At 42.1% G+C, this 18,836-nt stretch overlaps 3 protein-coding genes and 1 long non-coding RNA gene across 7 annotated transcripts; 3 read left to right on the top strand and 1 right to left on the bottom strand.

The window, feature by feature from the left end:
• Positions 1–283: 283 nt before the first annotated feature.
• Positions 284–8,798, top strand: adgrg4a (adhesion G protein-coupled receptor G4a). Of its 2 annotated transcripts, none has more exons than XM_049754965.2 (28): positions 284–388; positions 475–587; positions 733–1,353; positions 1,523–1,620; positions 1,691–1,752; positions 1,837–1,867; positions 2,094–2,131; positions 2,458–2,606; positions 2,748–2,798; positions 3,096–3,181; positions 3,259–3,329; positions 3,404–3,431; positions 3,512–3,534; positions 3,608–3,750; positions 4,151–4,280; positions 4,812–4,918; positions 5,013–5,229; positions 5,310–5,475; positions 5,557–5,709; positions 6,174–6,320; positions 6,416–6,461; positions 6,577–6,680; positions 6,806–6,927; positions 6,998–7,266; positions 7,408–7,513; positions 7,830–8,116; positions 8,470–8,571; positions 8,657–8,798. In XM_049754965.2, the coding sequence occupies exons 2-28, from the start codon at positions 515–517 to the stop codon at positions 8,785–8,787; spliced, it is 3,561 nt and encodes a 1,186-aa protein (XP_049610922.1). In that variant the 5' UTR covers positions 284–388; positions 475–514; the 3' UTR covers positions 8,788–8,798. The 2 variants fall into 2 exon arrangements, with proteins under 2 accessions (XP_049610922.1, XP_049610927.1); XM_049754970.2 differs by having other exon boundaries at positions 1,840–1,867.
• On the bottom strand, positions 7,795–8,710 carry LOC125989158 (uncharacterized). Of its 2 annotated transcripts, none has more exons than XR_011087740.1 (3): positions 8,561–8,710; positions 8,037–8,107; positions 7,795–7,934 (listed from the first exon to the last, which is right to left on the bottom strand). It is a non-coding gene; the product is annotated as an uncharacterized lncRNA (long non-coding RNA). The 2 variants fall into 2 exon arrangements; XR_007488616.1 differs by having other exon boundaries at positions 7,822–7,934; positions 8,019–8,107.
• Positions 8,799–9,907: 1,109 nt separating the features above from the next.
• si:dkeyp-11e3.1 (transcription cofactor vestigial-like protein 1) lies at positions 9,908–11,934 on the top strand. 2 transcript variants are annotated; one of them, XM_049755204.2, is made up of 3 exons: positions 9,908–10,109; positions 10,921–11,123; positions 11,327–11,934. In XM_049755204.2, exons 2-3 carry the CDS (start codon positions 10,934–10,936, stop codon positions 11,737–11,739), a joined length of 603 nt encoding a protein of 200 aa, XP_049611161.1. In that variant the 5' UTR covers positions 9,908–10,109; positions 10,921–10,933; the 3' UTR covers positions 11,740–11,934. The 2 variants fall into 2 exon arrangements, with proteins under 2 accessions (XP_049611161.1, XP_049611153.1); XM_049755196.2 differs by having other exon boundaries at positions 9,915–10,109; positions 11,324–11,934.
• Positions 11,935–14,193: 2,259 nt separating this feature from the next.
• Positions 14,194–18,069, top strand: tmtops3a (teleost multiple tissue opsin 3a). Its single transcript, XM_049762690.1, has 4 exons — positions 14,194–14,649; positions 15,986–16,314; positions 17,281–17,514; positions 17,619–18,069. The coding sequence occupies exons 1-4, from the start codon at positions 14,277–14,279 to the stop codon at positions 17,844–17,846; spliced, it is 1,164 nt and encodes a 387-aa protein (XP_049618647.1). The 5' UTR covers positions 14,194–14,276; the 3' UTR covers positions 17,847–18,069.
• The last annotated feature ends 767 nt before the right edge of the window (positions 18,070–18,836 follow it).

Below are 18,836 nucleotides of genomic sequence, written 5' to 3' on the forward strand. Positions count from 1 at the left end.
ATTGATTAGAACAATGTTGATACTGCTTTACTTTTACACAATGTAAAGTCAAAGTCACAAAAAAGGCAAACGTAGACGGCGACACAGAAGGCCCGATTAGATTTGTTTGACAAGTCATTGTTTGACAATAACTGTGAGGCAGCAGAAAATTACATTGGCTGTTTGCAAAGTTTTATGATGACCAGAGTGAACAAGTCCACAGGCTTTACTCTTATCCGTCTTGCTGGTTATGCTTATTGCCGGAGTTTAATGAATAACTCCAGAAGCTCAATAATAGAGGGTGCGGGGGGTGACGTCTTATGCACAGCTAACACTCCTCCTTCATGTGAAAATCGACCGGTTCAGTCTGTTCAAAAACTTGTTAAACAAATTTGACGAGGCCGGAGTGGTAAGTGGACAACAATGCTAAGGCTTTCAAACACTAATTTGGGTTTATTATAGAAAATTGAATGCACTTTTGTTGTGTTGTAACAGATCGTTTGATCGCTTCGGATGTGCCAGATTTTCAGCTGCGATGAACTCTGTGACAAGTTTATCTTCCTTGACGGCTTACTTGCTCCTCTCAGTTTGTCTTCTGGCTTCACGTAGTAAGTCCTTCTTGAAATAGCTTTTTTTTTTTTTTTAAGAATAAAAGCAATTTGATTCTAGACGGATCATGCAACCATTTAACAACATGTGTTGTGAAAACGTACGCCTGTAAATTGACTAGAAATTGATCTGTGTTTGCATCAGCTTCGGGCAGCAGCAGCCTGTGGGGCAAGAAGGTCCACTTCAGACATCGTCCATGCGTGTGGCAGCTGCATCCTGACACAGTGGTGCCCCCGTTGCAGAACCTGAGCGTATGCATGCTACTGAGACGCTCCTACGAAACAGAATGGACTGCTTTTGTCTATAAAGCTCCGGGAAGTCAACGTGTGGAGTTGGGCCTGAAGGGCACCGGGTCACAGCTGGTGGTTTTGCTCTTCGGACACGAATGGAGTCTAGATTTACGATTAAAGGTGCAGCAATGGTTTTCAGTCTGCCTCACCTGGTCCGGGAGGTCCAGTCGGCTACGGGTCTTTCTGAACGGAACCCTGCGCAGTGAGGCCTTTTTAGAAAACGCACAACAGCATTTGGCTGAGAACGGCACCCTGACTTTGGGGGTATCTCACTATGTGGATGCCAGTGGCGCCGTCCAAGTAGAGAACGGGAACAACCTTTTGGGGGAGATCAGCCAGTTCAGGATGTGGGCCAGCGAATGGAGCGAGGAGGAGCTGAGGAAGCGGACGTGTGCGGATGGAGATGTTGTGAGCTGGGACCTGCGCCAGTGGAAACATGACTGCCTCCCGGAGAACGATTACAACCTGCACTGTGGTAAGAAGATAAAGAACAGTATTTGTTTCATATAGGTCAGTGGTATCGGGACACATTAAAATGTTTATGAAGAAAAAAAAAATCCTGAAAAAATATCTAATGTGTCATTGGCATAATTTAAAGCTGAATGGTTTATTTTAATGCATTTTTTTGTTGCTGTTTTTTATAGCATGGTCATTTTTCAAAATCAAAATGGAATCGTCCCTCAGCCAGACAAACCAGCAAGGAAATTGTTCCGGGTCGCTAACGAATATCACCAGAAATTGGGTATGAAGGAAATAGTCGTGTTATGTGGAAAATATCTGTCAAATTAACATTTGCCGCTGTCTCTTATCAGTTGGAAAGCATTTTCCCTTATGGCATTTCCATCAGCAGCGTGTCTGTAGTCTCACCTAGCAGGTAACTTTTCCCTGAGATTGAACGGGACTTGCCGAAAGGGAGTCACACGGTACAGAATTTAATTGTGTCATCTCTGTTTCCAAGCAGTCTCACATGCAACGTGCAACGACCTCAGGTACAGAAATAAGCAGTGGGAAGCGACCATCTTGATGATCATCTATCTATCTTTTAAAAATGCACAACTTCTATTGTGGTTGTGGCAGTGGTGAAAATGCAAATAAAAAGGAACTACTCGGACCTCAATTAGCATTATCTATTATTATTTATATTAGAATTTTGTGTAAAGAAAATGTAATGTACCCCGAAACTGTATTTTTTAAATATATATCTGATTTTTCCAGGAATCCATCACTGTGTCACCCACTGCTTGTAGAAAATGGTGAGTTGAATTTTCCAAAACAAAAATACAGTGGCGCCTTGAGATATGAGTTTAACTCATTGTGTGGCGACACTCATAATTAAAATCACCATGACTGAGACGTCTCAGCTCCTCTCAGCTCATCAGTTCACCACTAATTCTCAGTGGGGTAAAGAATACATTACTGTGAGTACTCTTATTTTGTCGTGTACACATGTGTTGCTGCACCGTTTGTGTTCACTCCGTTGCACTTGTACCTCAAGACACCACTATCAGTTGAAATGAAATATTCTTCCTGACTGTGTCATGTTTCTCAGTTTAATATGTAGAGCATGTTTCAAATTAAGTTTTAGCTCAGAAGCCGACATCGTGGTGGACCCTGCTGAAAGTGTCCAAGTGGTTCAGGCTGACGTTACCAAAAAGCTGAGATGGACTTTCTCCAACGGCGCGTTCCTCCTGACGGCGGAACCCAACAGCATCCGTGTGCTGCCTGTGGGTGAGTTGGAAGTCATAAACAGCCCTTAGTATCGCGTTAATATTCGTCTCTATCAAATATTGACTCGACTTCCTGATTATTGACACATCAATGTGTGTCCATTGTCATATGCCAACTTTGTCGCTTTATCTTTTTATATAGAGTCGTCATCATCACCTGTGACAACGCAAGCCCCAACCTCTGTGTCATTTGGTAAGCGAGCAGAACAACGATGCATACGTTGGACTGTTTGAGAGTATTGCTTTTGGCAAGAAAAAGTTGTGCCATTTTGTCTCATCTTTGCACCAAAGCGCAATGGTTAAGCGAGTTTCAAAGTAGGGTTTCATACTAGGGTTAGGGTTTCAAACCAGGGTTTAAAACTAGGGTTAGGGGTTCAAACTAGGGTTAGGGTTTCAAACTCGGGTTTTAATCTCAGGTTTGGGTTTTAACCATTAACCGTTTTAGACCCACTTATGTATCTAAGGGTTATTATTTTCTATGGCCCTTCAGTCGAAGCAGATGTGTATCTGAGGGTCAAGCTCAAATTGAATTTCAACGGGACCGCCACAAAACCAGAGAAGATCATCGAGCAGTGGGTAAGAACATCAGAAAGAAACCTGTTGGAATGCAATTGGATGCAATTTGCACTCAGTGACTTCTCCTGTGTCAAAAGTTAAAAGAAAAGCTGGAAGCCAGAGGAACTACGCTCGTATGGAATGTCGTCATCGTGGATGGTGCATTGAGGTGCGTCATGATGACTCATCCGTGAGCTGAGATTGAATAAAAATACTTTTTCTGAATTGATTGTGTGTCCACAGGAATGCCGAGAGAATTGACGTTCAACTGGTGAGTGTGAATAAACAGTCAGAGTAATTTTCAAATATTCATCTTTGATCAATGCAACCCTCTGCTTTCCTTTCTCGTAGCGCTTCCATGAGCAACTCAGACAGTAGGTGACTCTTTTGTCAGCTCAATCTGTTTTCCCCTTATATAAAATGATGTGTTGTGTGTTTCATCAACAGGTACACGTGTGACTTCCATGTTCAGGATTACAGCACAAACCACGTTGAGGAAATTAAGTCTTTCATAAAAGCCACGTTGATGTCCAACAATGAAACTGGATCTGATGTGATTCAAACTACAGCTCTGACGCTCAAACAAATATGTAGGTACACAAACATCTTTTGTCCCCCAAAGTGACAATTACAACCTCAAAGGTCAAACGAAACAAATTTTTTGCCATTGTGAATAATAAAAATATCTATAAAATAAATCTATAAAATAAAAATCTATCTATAAAAATCTATTCCAAGGTGGATACTAGCATGCATTTTGTTTTTCACAATTACGAACAATTCCCGGTCGCCTTGGCGACATGCTTTCTGCAAAATACCCCAAGGAGCAACATAAATAAAATTTTGCCGGTAATGAGCCAAAGGAAAAGCAAAGTCCATGCCAAGATTTATTCCTTCACAATATTATGTTGAGACGTTGGTATTTTACTTTAAGGGTTTCCCTGCAGTTCTTGTGTAAAATGGTAACAATGTGTTACTTTTCTCTTTCAGATCCTCAAAATTGTTTAGAGGACTTGACAGAGACACTCTACGGGGATTACTTTTGGCCTGAAAGCACTGCTCTACAAACTCAGATGATGGAGTGCCAAAAGCCAAGCTCGCAGCGAGCCTCTAGGCTCTGGTAAGACTTCATGTCACCTATTAGTTTAACAAATATTCGGTCATTTCTTTTCGTCAATACTACTCGGGTGAACTGTCCTAGCGATGTGCACCCTGAACTGGTTGCTCGAGTCACAAAAGCCTTTTTTTTTAGCTATGCGGATCTCCTATCCAATTGAGATTTTCATTTATACACCTTCTCTTGGGTAAATATTAAAAGTTATAAATATATCATCATGGAGAAAATGGAGTAATAAAGACTATGGCAGGAATTATAGCGTCAACGTGGGGTTTAGTCATCTCTGCCAACATTTATCTTGCTGAAATAAGGCGAGAATTATTTTCGTATGGGACTATTTACTTCATACATACGCTGTCAACCTGGGTCAGTAGAATACATTTCCCTGGAGACGGTTCTTCTGCTCGGCACACATGCCTCAATCGTGGTATAGCTTGAGCAGTTCATCTACGTCTTTGTGAAATAAGTGTGACATATTAAACCTGGACGAGTAACTCCAAAAAAAAAAAATGTCCGTCATCTGATTGTTCTCAGCGAATTACACCTCGAAAACGACACAACCAGCTGGGCCCAACCAGATATGAAAAATTGCAGTCCGCTGGGCTCCATTTCTGACCTTGAAAATCTCAACGTCACGACTGGTAAGAGGAGCAATTACATGTCAGACGCCGATTCCATTCCAAACAGGGCAAACTGGGAATTTCAAGTTGGAGTCAAATCACTTGCACTTTTCAGAAAACGCTGCTGAAGTCGTGGATGTAATCCAGGCCCTGATAAACGCCACACTGGGCAACGCCACACAGCTTCCACCCTCCGAGCTCAACACGGTGGTGGAGAAACTCAATCAGGTGGTAAACGTGACCACCGTAACTCCGGCACTCGGCAACAACATCATTCACGTTTTCTCCGACATTTTGATTTCTGGCACGGACATGGCCCCGGTGGCTGTCAGGTAAGGGAATAGATGCACGGTGTGAACCGTGCGCTCAACTTGGTGTATTTTTTTTTTCATTCCTCCCTTTGCCAAAATAGTGTCCTGAATCTGACGGATAAAATGGGCAACAAGATGGAATTTCCAAATGAATCGCTAAGTTTGACCGCCCCATCAGTGGCTCTGTCCATGATCGACGTGAATCGCGAGGGATTCAACGGCCTCACGTTCAGAGTAGTCTCCAAGTCTTCGATCCAGAAGCCAAATGTAAAACCGAGAATGTGGTACAGTTGACTACAAATGTATACATGTCTAGTTCTAATGAGGAATCATTTTTGTTTTTTTCAGGTACTCGTCAACCAGAGTTATGAGGGCAAACCAATTTCCGAGGCAAATGCGACCATATCGCTGCCCTCTACACTTTACAACTTCCTTTCACCTGGAGAGAGAAATAAAACCCGGGTCCAGTTTCAATTCTATGGAACACAAGATCTCTTCCAGGTATGCTTATGGAAATCTTGATTTTGTCCTGCCTCTCTTTATAGCATTCTAAAAAGTGATGACACAATATTGTTGCATCACCATGAAATAATCAAGACAGCCTTTTGTAGTTAGGCTAAGTAAGAAAGCAGCTAGCTTGACCTAATTTCTAGACAATGATCATTAGCCTACATTAAAATAGAACTTTGTACGCTTATCTCTCGTGTGCTATGTACAAATGACCTTAATAAGACTTTAATTCCATTCCATTGTATGATACTTTATGGCTCTGCCAAATTTCTTTTCCTTGTTGATATGGTTTCCCTTAGGACGAAGGTTGTAACAATAAGATTAAATGCTATGTTAAAAATCACAGTTCAGTTGTACCTTGGTTTTTGGTTCAGGTTTTGGTTCATATTAGACACACTAAGGGAACAGATTGCGACAGTAACCGTTTTTTTTTTTTTTTTTTGCAACATCAACAGGACCCCCAAACAGCCAATGCAAGTTCTCACAGCAACTTGATGTTAAACTCTTATATCGTTTCCGCGAGCATCAACGGCAGCCACGTTAGCAACCTGATCAATGACGAAAGAGTGGTCATCACGCTACGTCATCAAAAAGCCAAACAGGTGAGCCCATACTGTATGTGCTACTCATAAAAACTTTGTGCTATTGGGATTTTCAGAAATTTCAGGATGAATAAAATAATCTTTTTTTTTTTTAGGATGATGACAATGTGCAATGTGTGTTTTGGGATTTCCAAAAGAATGGTGAGCTTGTGTTCGGTGTCAAAGGTTTCCGGTGAGATAAATGGAGCTTTCTGATGGAACAGCAAATCAAAGTGCAGAGATTTGTCCGCCCGCTGATAATATTTGTGTGTGTCAGGTGGGCGGGGTGGATGGAGCAACGTGGGTTGTGAAACCCGGCCTCTTTCGCCTTATCAGACCACATGTCTGTGTGAGCACCTCACACATTTTGCTCTGCTGCTGGTGAGTCATACTGGATGTGTAGTTTTTATGAAAGAAAGCATTTCTTGGCAGGGATGATCAAATAAGCGTCTATGGCCACGCAGGGAGTTAACACTGATCAATTATATTTCTCTTCTGGATTCCAGGATGTGTCCAGAGCTCCTATCAGCGAGGCTGACAGTCACATTTTAACCATCATCTCGTACATTGGTTGCGGCATATCTGCCATCTTTTTGGGAATCACTCTCCTCACTTACCTTGCTTTTGAGTGAGTCATCCCAATTCAAAACCCAAGTGAGGTCATTAGTGCCTAGCATTTAACATTGGCTTAATTTCAGAAAGCTTCGCCGTGACTACCCGTCGAAAATTCTCATCAATCTGTCGGCCGCCTTGCTGGGACTGAATTTGCTTTTCCTACTGGACTCGTGGCTCTCGTCCTTTTCCAACTACAGCTTGTGCATCATCACCGCTGTGGCGCTCCACTACTTCCTGCTGGCCTCCTTCACCTGGATGGCCCTAGAGGCCGTCCATATGTACTTTGCTCTGGTCAAGGTGTTCAACACTTACGTGCCTGCCTACATCCTTAAGTTCTGCGCTGTCGGCTGGGGTAAGGAAAAGTCGTAGAAATGTCGACCATGAACAATTTGATACCCTCAAGGCATTCAAACTTTTAACACTGTCCCGATTCAGCATCTGATGAAACCATTTCCAAATGGGAGGGTTGAGGAAATGTGTCCGTGTCTTACAGGTGTTCCTCTGGTCCTTGTCAGCTTGGTGTTGGCTATAAATAAAAACGCCTATGGGAACGTTGAGACCACCGCACCTGCCGCGGAGGGTACATTTACCAACCAATTGTAAGTAATATAGCAGCCGACACAGCAATTCTTTCATAAGGTTATGATTTTTGCCAAACATATTAAATGATAGCAAAACACTTTTATGTCTAATGACAGGCACACCAGCTGGTGCTCATTCTGGATCAAAATGTCGGTTTTGCTGCAGCCAATTTTCTTTTCTTTCATACATTTAGAAAAAAAATAACCTCTTTGTCATTGGTTCCACCCGTACTTTTGATATTTTGAGGTGCAATTTGAGTCTTTGGTACTTTCGATTGTACATAATGCTCCCAACCTTAAAGAACGTGACGTCCGGCCGGGATTTTGTATCTAGCTGCTGGATAAAGGACGACACCTACTTCTACGTGACGGTGGTGGCGTTCACCCTGCTGGTCCTGCTGTGCAATGTGTCTATCTTCGTGGTGGTTCTGCGTAAGATCTGGAAGATGTCCGGCAACAAAAAGGTGTCGTCAACCAGCAGTCGTAGTGCCATGAAGGACTTGAGGGCAGTGGCCAGTCTCACCGTTCTGCTGGGTCTCACCTGGATCATAGGCTTCGTCTCCCTTGGAGAAGCCAAAGAGTCCATGATGTACCTGTTTACCATCTTCAACTCTTTGCAGGGTAAAGACAAAAAAAAAACCAGACTCATTTTAAAGACAGACTGATAAAATGCCAAAGGACAGTTTCCATAAAGTGTTGTCACTTTTTGTGTTTTTCATAATTGACTGTTGGCCAATTTTAGCTAACTTCACAAACAGTGACTCGTCCAGAAAAAGGATGGATATTAATAAAATGTTAAATATGTCAAGTCAAAACAGACTGCTTTAAAATAGCTCAAAACTTTTAAGGTCAAGTCATCATCAGTTCATTTTTTAAAGTGATTGTGGCAACACTGTTGGGGACCGCCATGCTACACCTTCAGAGAAAATCACTTAGTGTGATGCTTCATAAAGTTTTCTTTCTCTCTTCCGCAGGGTTCTTTGTTTTCCTCTTCCACTGTCTGATGAAAGAAAATGTGCAGAAACAATGGAGAATGTATTTGTGTTGCGGCGCTTTAAGACTCACCAAGCGTTCAGGTCTGTACTCGCTTTTACATGGAGGAAATCATTTCCGCCCTGGGTGCCCTAATTGAGGTTCACTTGGTGTGTTTTGTGTGTTCAGACTGGAACGCGACAGCGGGTGGTCCCAGCAGGAAGGAGAATCTTATTAACTCCAGCTTCTCCGTCAACACCTCCTCGCTCAGAAACACTTCGAAAAACGACATTAGCACAGAACACCACAAAGGGCCGTAAGCAGGCCTACCTCATACCTTATTATTCAATTTCCAATTGTTTACAAATTCTATATTCACTGATGCCAGACACACTCAACTTAAAACACTCAAATGATTAAAGGGATAGAACACTGCTAATATTTAGCTTGCCAACAGTGTTTTTCATGCCGTGTTAGCATTAGCATTAGGCTAGCAGACATCAAAGCTAACTCATGTGCTTTTTGTTATTTTGTATTGGTTATAAACTTCAATTGGGATTGAAGAACTGACTTCCCTGATTCTTGACTTCTTGAATTCATTTATTCTTGGCTAGCACACCTAGTCTCTGATTATTCTAAAAAAGAAAAATTGTAGCCAGATACATGACTACCGGTAATGATCAGATTCTTATCCGACATATATTTCCCCTGAATTAATGACTTAAAACGCATTCCTTTCTGCCATACAGTTTCCTTGACTCACACAATTACTGTTCCCTGATTCATATCGAACATCATTTTTCTCTTAACTAACAATCACAATCCCCTACCGACTCTTATCTAAAGCCATTTCCTCCTTATTCTTGATTAACATAACTACTACTCTCATCTGACATGCTCTCCCTCTGATGTAATAAATGTCCCCTGGTACTTGTATAACATCCTTTTTTTTTCCAGGATTCTTGACTAACATGATTCGTTGACTTTGTTTATTTCTTTGCGTACGAACTATAGGTTTTTGACTCTGACAAGCTCGCTCTAAAAACAAACAAGAACACCAACAACAACTTACTATTGATCGTTTCGCAACTTCTGTTTACAGAAATGGACAAAAATGCGAGCTATTTACGAGACAATGTCAAACGACACTGCGATATTTACACAAGTTACACGCAGGCCTCAAAAGCCACTTCAATCATGTTTACGAACTGGTTTGAAGGAGTTTTCCCTTTCTTATCAAAAAATTACTATAAGGTTTTCTCGCTTGAATCACTTTCCAGCAGGGGTATTTGCAGAGACATAAGTTCTGGGATTTTTCTGTTTTTTTTCTTCAGTTGCATCGAGTCTGTGATTCTGGCTGAACTTGTTGGATAACATTCTGCTCATAGCTATGCACAAGGAGTCTCACACACCCTTTCACAAGCTTGCATTTCTCATCCCATTGGTGAAGGAATTATTTGGTCTTCTACCAAACAAAAAAAAAAGAAAACTTATGTTGTTATTTTTAACCCAATCAATGATAGGTTAACGGGAAGGGAAGCTACAAAATTTTCCCTGACATTTTGGCAGCGGCTCATGAAGGTAACACACATCAACTTTGCAGTCAACGTAAACGTCGCACCTGGTATTCGCTTTTGGTCAGGTAGGTCGACTTCAAAAATGTCTTTTCTGTAATTAAAACATAGAACACAACAAAAAGTACAGTTTAAAAACTACAGTGGTAAAAGTGACCATTTCTACACGCTTACTCAATCGTCCCACCTACAAAAGACAAACTTTATTCATGCTGTTGTCAAAGTTTTGATTTGGTGAGGTTATTGTCTTGACTCAAGAATAACAAATAAGAGTACATGGAACAAAGAGATCATTGCACAATTTCTTATGAGCATTGGTGGTGTTATTAAATGTTTTTTTTTTTTTTTAAGGCTGGCTCCATTAACATAGACAATGAATTTGGTGGGCGCCCATCTTTAAAAGGGTGGCCATCAAGTCTGCATGGATTCCGAGTAGATTAATCCTTCAAATCCATTTTTTTGCGGGAAGAGCCTTTGGGCAAACGCTGGACGGGTCGCAGTTGCTAATTCACCCATTTCGTAACCACGTCTCATTTTCAACGTGTCAGTTCATCTCATTTGTAAGAGTGATTCACATCCAGTGTGCACATTCACATCTGGTGTGCTGTTTGTTGTAAATGACCCATCTGATCTGAGAATGATGTATTTACTCCAAATAATGTATCTATTTATGCCAGCGATGTTTACTGACAGGTAGAACAACTAAAGGCTCTAAAGAAGATAATTACCATGTGTATCTACTTATTATATTTTGGTTTGGTGGTTTACCACAGAACTGTTTTGAATGTCAAATATGTGCCTTGGCTCAGTTATGGTTGGGTAGCAGCAAGTATGACATTGCAAAATCAATATTAAATTGTTCACCTGCATGGTTTTCAGTGCCGACTGACCCATGGAGGAGGGCATGGACAGTCCGGTGGCCGTCAAGGTGGAGGGCCACTCCCGCAGCGTGATCCTCAGGTACTTCCGGGGCGACATCGGCAGTATGGTGGATGCCCATTTCAGCCGCGCTCTCAGCAAGGACACCAAGGACAACGTGCCGGCTGCCAAGGCCAAGAAAATGCGTAAAAACATCAAGTCAGGTCAGTTGGCAGAGATGCTCACAAATTGACTTCTGGGGTGTTTATTTGAAGGCTTTGCTATTATTCTGCTGTATGGTGTCTGTTCATGCACGTGTTAATTTTGCCATCTAGCCGGAGAACATTTACTTGTTCTGCTTGTCGCTGCACATTGCTAGCATAGATAGATGAGCATGTTCCTTTTGACGGCTTGTTCCCATCAGAAGAGAGCAGCACCTGCCACACCAACCTGGCCGAGCCTCTGCCTGTGGCAGGCCGCCAATTGGCTTTCGGCCCCGCCGACGACCACGCAGGGCCTTGGCACCCGTTCATCGGCAGGACCGGGGAGACCTCTGGCTTGCCATCCGCCACGTATTCGGTGGAAGACCTGAGCTTGACCGGGCAGCAGTACGCCTCATCGCTGCTCAACCTCCTGCACAGCGACCGATCCGAGATGGGGCCCAGCGTGGCCTCCGGCTCCAAGGTGGAACATCTGGCCAACTGGATGGTGCCTCAAGGATTTAGAGACTCTGTGGAGCCCGCTGGAGGCTTTGAGCCTGGTAAGCCTTCGTATGCAATGCAGCATGTGCCGTCAGGCTTCCTGGGAGGCTATCAAACCTTCCAAAGTGGACATAATTAGGAGCATCATCAGAGTAAAGATATCATTGTTGTCTGTGCTAATAAACAATTGTTCTTGAACCGCTGGTGCCCGCTGGTCCATAAGATTTAGCATTGGGGTGAGCAAATTAATTTGCAATTAATTACGCTGTGTCATTATGAATAAGTACATAATGGGGACTAATGTGACAATAAAAGAAACATAGTGAACCAATTACTCCTGCATACCTCAATCATCGACATATTACCGCATAAATTTGATATCCACAAACTAATGTTTCTTTTTGTTACATTGTTTAAGAAAATATAAAAGCTCTATCTATCTATCTATCTATCTATCTATCTATCTATCTATCTATCTATCTATCTATCTATCTATCTATCTATCTATCTATCTATCTATCTATCTATCTATCTATCTATCTATCTATCTATCTATCTATCTATCTATCTATCTATCTATCTACATATATACATATATACATATATACACACACACAAACACACACACACACACACACACAGACACACACACACACACACTATATATATATATATATATCCAGGTCCACTGTCTTCCTGTGGTACAGTACACATATATCCCCCGAAAAAAAATTCCAGTTCTAAATCTTGACAGCCTTTTTTCCAGCCACTTAGACACTTGTAGTGTGTGATCCAATAATTAGTGGAGTTGAATGGAAACCACCTGCTACTGCATGGAGATCAATAGCTCCATCATCGTACTTCACTGAATGCCCACAATTTTATCACCTCCAGCAAAGTGACAGATGGAGATGGGCTTCAAATTGGGCTGTTATTTTGACACTGTTCATCATGATCATCTTCAAACCTATTTTCTGCTTGACCGAGGACAAAGAGGAAGCTCATCATAACGGTGGACTCATTTTCTTTTCTTTTTCCCCCCCGACTTGTTGGGGCTTCTATCAATGTCTGAACCTTTTTGCCTCTTGACTTCGGTTTTATAAGGTCTTAAAATAGTTAGCGACTGCCGCATTTAACTGAGGTGTCAGTGATTTAGGCAAAATTGGTTGTGTTAAAATAAAAGTAGTATTTTACGTAAACTGTATCTGTCTCATTTACATACCACTTGCCTGACAGCATAGTTGCCGTTACACAAGCAAGAACCATGAATACATTGTTTCTATGAAAAGTTATATTATACAACGTTGACTTCACCACACATTTTGGAATGTCATCGCTAATGTTCTTTCATTGTATTGGAAATGTTTGGTGTGGTGGCAAAAGCAGTTGGAGGGGTCTGATTGGTTGGCACAGGGAACAGGGCTGACGAGAACAGGTTGAAATGAAACCGTGACGTCATTTACGAGACACTAAGAAAACATGACAAAACATGAAACAAAACAAAGTCAAAAAAATTGATCACCAGAAACTTTCAAACAAAATACTATTAGATTTTGTTTGATTTGAAATTTTGAATCATTCCATTGTACTGTAAATATGTTTACACAATTCACAAAATGAATATTCCCAAAAGTATGAATGCAAAGAAGTGTATCGTAAGCACCAACACAAAATGGCATCAAAAACATAAATTAAATATTCTGTAATAATAAACCGCAATCATACTTTCTTCTTGCACATGTGAGGAATACCAAAAACGCTTGTAGGTAAATAAGATGGCCCGTGTAGTGATCACGGCTCATTGACAAGTCAATAACACTGATTGCACGACGAGAAGGCAAATCGCATGGACTGTATGGATTCTACATGTGAATTTCAAGTGCAAAATTGTCCACCGCAATGCAGTTGTCATTGAGACATACGAGGCTATTTGTGATTGCCGTGCCATGAAAATCATCTACTTGTACAAATGGTTAAGTGGTGAAAAAAAGGTGAGGGACCGCTGGGTTGCAATCAAACCTTATGGTTAGAAAGGTGGATCATTGATCCATACTGACAAAAGGTAACCTGTCTTTACCTTTTATTTATTTTTTTGGTAGGGGCTGTATCAGGTAAATGACATGATTTTTTTTTTTATGAATTAAACTTTGAAGTCAAATTAATACTACTGTATATTATTATTTGTAGTAAGAAAAAACAGAGGAGACGGCGTTATAATGTATCCCAAACTAGATTTTTGATGCAGACTTCAAAACTGTATTTCCTTTTTTTCCTGGAGCATATCAGGTTTTTGAGATATTTCCTTATTTTTATTTGACCTAGTAAAGCTTGTGCATTACAAATGTAATCTACAGCCATGACGTAAAAGGGAAAGAATTTAACTGCTGCAAAAGTAAACATAATTTGGCATCATTACTTAATATCCACCAAATTACAAATATTATTATGAAATCGAGATTATAAGCTCAAAAAGATTCCTGCAGAAAAGTTTGCTTGCATATTTATTTATTTATAAATGCACCAGTTGATCACTCATGGAACAATGCTGGAGCCTGTGCGTGCGTGCGCGTCATGTACATTACAGGGATGCACAAGTGAAAGTGACACTCGTCTCTTTCACGTTCAAGTGTGTGAGCATTGAGCTACACCGGCAGGACCACCACCCATCCACCCACCATGGTGGTCCACATCCGCGTCTCCAGCAACTTCAGCACCTTGGATAGCAGCCTCTCCCCGGGTCCTCCGGACGACACTACGCGTGGACCGGACGCTTTGGGGAGTTTGAGCCGCAGCGGCCACACGGTGGTGGCGGTGTGCCTGGGCGTCATCCTGGTGGCGGGCATTGTCAACAACTCGCTGACGCTGCTGGTCTTCGCCCGGTTCAGGTGCTTGTGGACGCCCATTAACGTGATTCTGCTCAACATCAGCTTGAGCGACGTGCTGGTGTGCGTGTTCGGAACCCCGCTCAGCTTCGCCGCCAGTTTGCAAGGACGCTGGCTTATCGGAGAGTTCGGGTGCCGATGGTACGGGTTTGCAAACTCCTTCTTTGGTGAGTATCGACACGCAACTTTTACGAGGTACTTTGGGGAATCAGTACGTGGAGTTCGATGTATTGTAATCGGTCGGTGGACTGTACTCAAATATTAAGTTTTGATATTTATGAGGAAAATAAAAAACTAGTAAAAGTAAGTCCTTCAGTAAGTTATATTGCATACTGAAGCAGTGTATATGTTACACTCAATAAATTTCAATCTTGAGTTTCAAAAACGACTAATTTGGTTATCGTTTTACCGTAGCTTTGCTAATTATTTTATCTCCTTAAATTATTGGTTCGTTGATTTATTGTAAATATAAAGGTCGAATTTTACATATAACAATAATGTTCTATTTACATATTTTATTTAATAAATAATGAAATTCATCCGGTACAAGACAATTTTACAATGAGTGGAAATAAATGTATTGTTCAAAAAACAAGTTTTACACATTTTAGATATATTTTTCACCCTCCCTCCTCTAGTCTACCAATTTTTTCTCATCCCTGGTCTATACAATAGAATTCTGGTTATGTTACAAGGTTACTATGACAAAAATTAGGTTGTAAATATTTGGTGATTGATTTGTTGCGTTCTGTCTGCAGTATACCGTCATGTGATTATGATGAGAAACTTATGATCTTCCGGTGCTTCGTCAGAAGTACCTGTGGTGGCAGGACCTTTAATTCAGATATATTCTTAATATTTGGCGTCAGTGCAACATCAGTCTTAAAGCAGCAGGCTGACAGTAATGAGAAGATAAGCGGTCCAAGAATAGATCCCTGAGAGTCACCTCACCAAGGGGGGCGCTGAAAATGCCAACCAACGTAGCTCTATGGGCGTTTTTCTTGCTCTTTTTAAGTTTTAGAGCTGTTGTAGCAACTGATGTGATACTAAGTCAAGTAATGGCCCTGAACATAGAAGCATCAGTCAAAACCTCTATTAACGTCCTCGTTAGCTAGCTTTCTTGCAATCATGCACTTGCACAAATCACGCACAGTGAGAAGGAATATTTTGATTTCCCCAAGACAAATAGTTAAATGGAAATTTAGCTAATTAGCTTGCTAGCAAACTCACCCCATCTTCAAATCACGTGTAATCTTTTGACTCCTCGTACCAATTTTGTTAAATAATGAAGTGAGCCACAGCGACCCAGCAGGACTCAGCATGTTGCTGGGACCCAACCAGGAGCTGTTGACCAGTTCGAATTTTGCTTGTTTCTTTTCACAACAGGAAGTGTAATGATCTCAGTTCAGACAGTGTTGTCTTTGTCATCAACTAAGGCCATTTAGACTCCATCGCTAACCAAAGCAGTAGCATTTCCAAAAGCACATGATTCCTCTGTTCCAGGGATCGTGTCCTTGGTGTCCTTATCCGTCCTGTCGTACGAGCGCTACACCACGGTGCTGCATTCTTCCCAAGCGGACATATCGGATTTCCGGAAAGCCTGGTTGAGTGTCGGGGGCTGCTGGCTCTATGCCCTCTTCTGGACGCTGCCTCCGCTACTAGGCTGGAGCAGTTACGGGCCTGAGGGTCCCGGGACCACCTGTTCGGTCCAGTGGCACCTGCAGTCAACCGGCAGCATCTCTTACGTGCTGTGCCTCTTCATCTTCTGCCTGCTACTCCCGCTTCTTCTTATGGTCTACTCTTATGGACGCATTCTGCTCATCATCAGACGGGTGAGGTTAGACACGCTCATTCAAAAGTACCAGGTTACTGTACTTGAGTACATTTATCAGCGTCTGCCTGCATTTTGAAGGTCAGCGACCCCCCTCTGGTTTGCTGGTGACTCATGTGTGACTCCTTGCGTCTTACATAAATCCCCCAGTCACACAAATAGTTCCTAATGAAGACTTGTCAATCGGCACACCATCAGTGAATCACCCCTGAGCTATTCTTAGGACGGTTACTATTGGATACCTGCCCTTATCTAAGCACCTCTATTTTTCAAAAGCGTGTTCACCCGAGGGAGTCAGGAAAAAAGGTGGCGGGGGTCTTTGCAGACTTGATTACTATACAGCATGGAGGCTCAGGCTTCTATGCACTGAGAGCCTTCAGTCCTCAGCCTCGGGCTTTTCTTAGAAACACGGCAATCAGACTGTAGATTTTCCGCAAGCTAGAGCTTGTTTGCTTTTTTATCGCACCACTGACCTGGACACCTTATTATGGGTCAAGCAACTAAACAATGCTGCCCATTATTTTTGGAAACCACATCCATAGAAAAGGTTGATCATTGAATTAATTGTCTGTTTATAAATAATATCTTTTGACTTAGTGCAATGTGATTCGGACAATCTAATCTCTTGCTGCATTGAAATGAACCCTGATTGTAAATTAATAAGGAACACAGTATGGTAAGTGTAACGTGATACTTGACTCAACTACCACTAGGTGGCAGAAAAAGCCAGTTGTGGACATGCTGACATTGAAGGTGGAGGAAAAATATATTGCAGCAAGATAGCAAATATTGACCATATCTTTAAAAAATATTGTTCTCAAGTATTAAAAGAAAAAAACAAGTTTTTTTTTTTATTCTACAACTGTTTAAGGGATTTAAGGAGCACTGACCGGTTTGACACAACTTGAACCCCAAAAGTTGGAGAATATTATGCTTGATTATTGTATGACACATTCTTGTTCTTCAGATGGGGAAGATCAAGCCCCTGAGAGCTGGCCGCCGAGAGCATCGCATCCTGAGGATGGTGTTAACGCTGGTGTCGTGCTATCTGCTGTGTTGGATGCCTTACGGCGTGGTGGCGCTCATGACCACGTTCGGCGGCTCGCGGCTGGTCACGCCCTCCACCAGCGTAGTGCCCTCCGTCCTGGCCAAGTTCAGCACCGTCATCAACCCCATCATCTACGTCTTCTTCAACAACCAGGTGAGAGCCGCCACTATGATGATGATGATGATGATCATGGCCAATGATGACGACGACAAAGACGATTCTGGTAAACGACGTTGCTGGTGACTTATTTGTTCCAGTTTTCCCGATGTCTGGTGGACTTTGTGAAGTGCAAAGCCCAACCGCTGTCGGTCCAAGAGATGCGGCCCAGCCCGAAGTCACAGAGGTTATGCGACTTGTTCCCGGGTATACGGCGACGTCGCCCGCTCAGCGGCACCACCGACCACGGCCTGGGCGGCAGCCGCCGTGCCCTCGTTGTCCGCTACACACCGCAGCCGCCCCTCACTCTCGAAACTGACGAAAGATGACTACTCAGTAGATTGTCTGATTTGTGAACAAACAATCCTCTCCACACGCACAAAGACAGTGGCGTAAGAAGTTGCAAGTACTCATCATAGTACAGACTCTAAAATGTGCTCAAAGTAAAAATGAATTTTTACTGTCATTGACTGTAGTATACAGGCTACAATATACCTATTTTCATAGCTAAAACAATAAAACTTTTCTGCGCACAAAATATGTGCCTTTCTTTTAGAACGTGTCTCAAAGTTCATTTTCAATACAGGCTGGGCTCCACCATTTGTGGGGGTTAGGGAAATTGGAACCCAAAACCTTGACTGTTTGTCAAGCGTCTAAAGTATCCTTAACTCATGTCATTGCAGCTCCTTGGCAACGAGATGCCACAAGATTGCAATACAGCACCATGAAGCTCCTCAGCTCACTTCAACAAAGTTTCTAGATGTCTAAATCCCAGGAGATGACAGTGAAGACCTACTTTTTTCCCTCAACTTGCTTCAACATAATTCCTCAGCCCTAAGATCCCATCAGATGGTGACAAAACACTGTTTCAGTCTTAATGAAGTTCTTGAACTGACTTCACCGTAGCTGCTTGATAGAGATAGATAGATAGCTAGATAGCTACATTATTGATACCCAGGGGGAAATTCCGGAGGAAAAGCACTACTTTTGTCTAAAAGTAGCTCATCAACTCACTTTAAAGAAGATGGCAGAAAAGCACTACATTGGGTTTAAATGAAGGTCCCCAGTTGACTTCAATGTAATTCCTTGGCATCACGGCATCATGGCAAACTACTTTATTCTAAATGAAGCTCCTCAACTCACCAGTGTTGTTCCTTGACACCGAGATATTACAAATTATGACAAAGAACTCCCACTCAGGAGCCTTGTTAATCACTGATCGAAATAAGATGAACTTTAGCCACCCCTGCAGCGGGAATTCGGGTATGATAGAAGCAAATGAAACAAATTAAACCTAATATTCTTCTGTAATAGATGTT

Source organism: Syngnathus scovelli, chromosome 1 (assembly GCF_024217435.2).
Source record: "Syngnathus scovelli strain Florida chromosome 1, RoL_Ssco_1.2, whole genome shotgun sequence".
NCBI classification, from domain to species: Eukaryota; Metazoa; Chordata; class Actinopteri; order Syngnathiformes; family Syngnathidae; genus Syngnathus; species Syngnathus scovelli.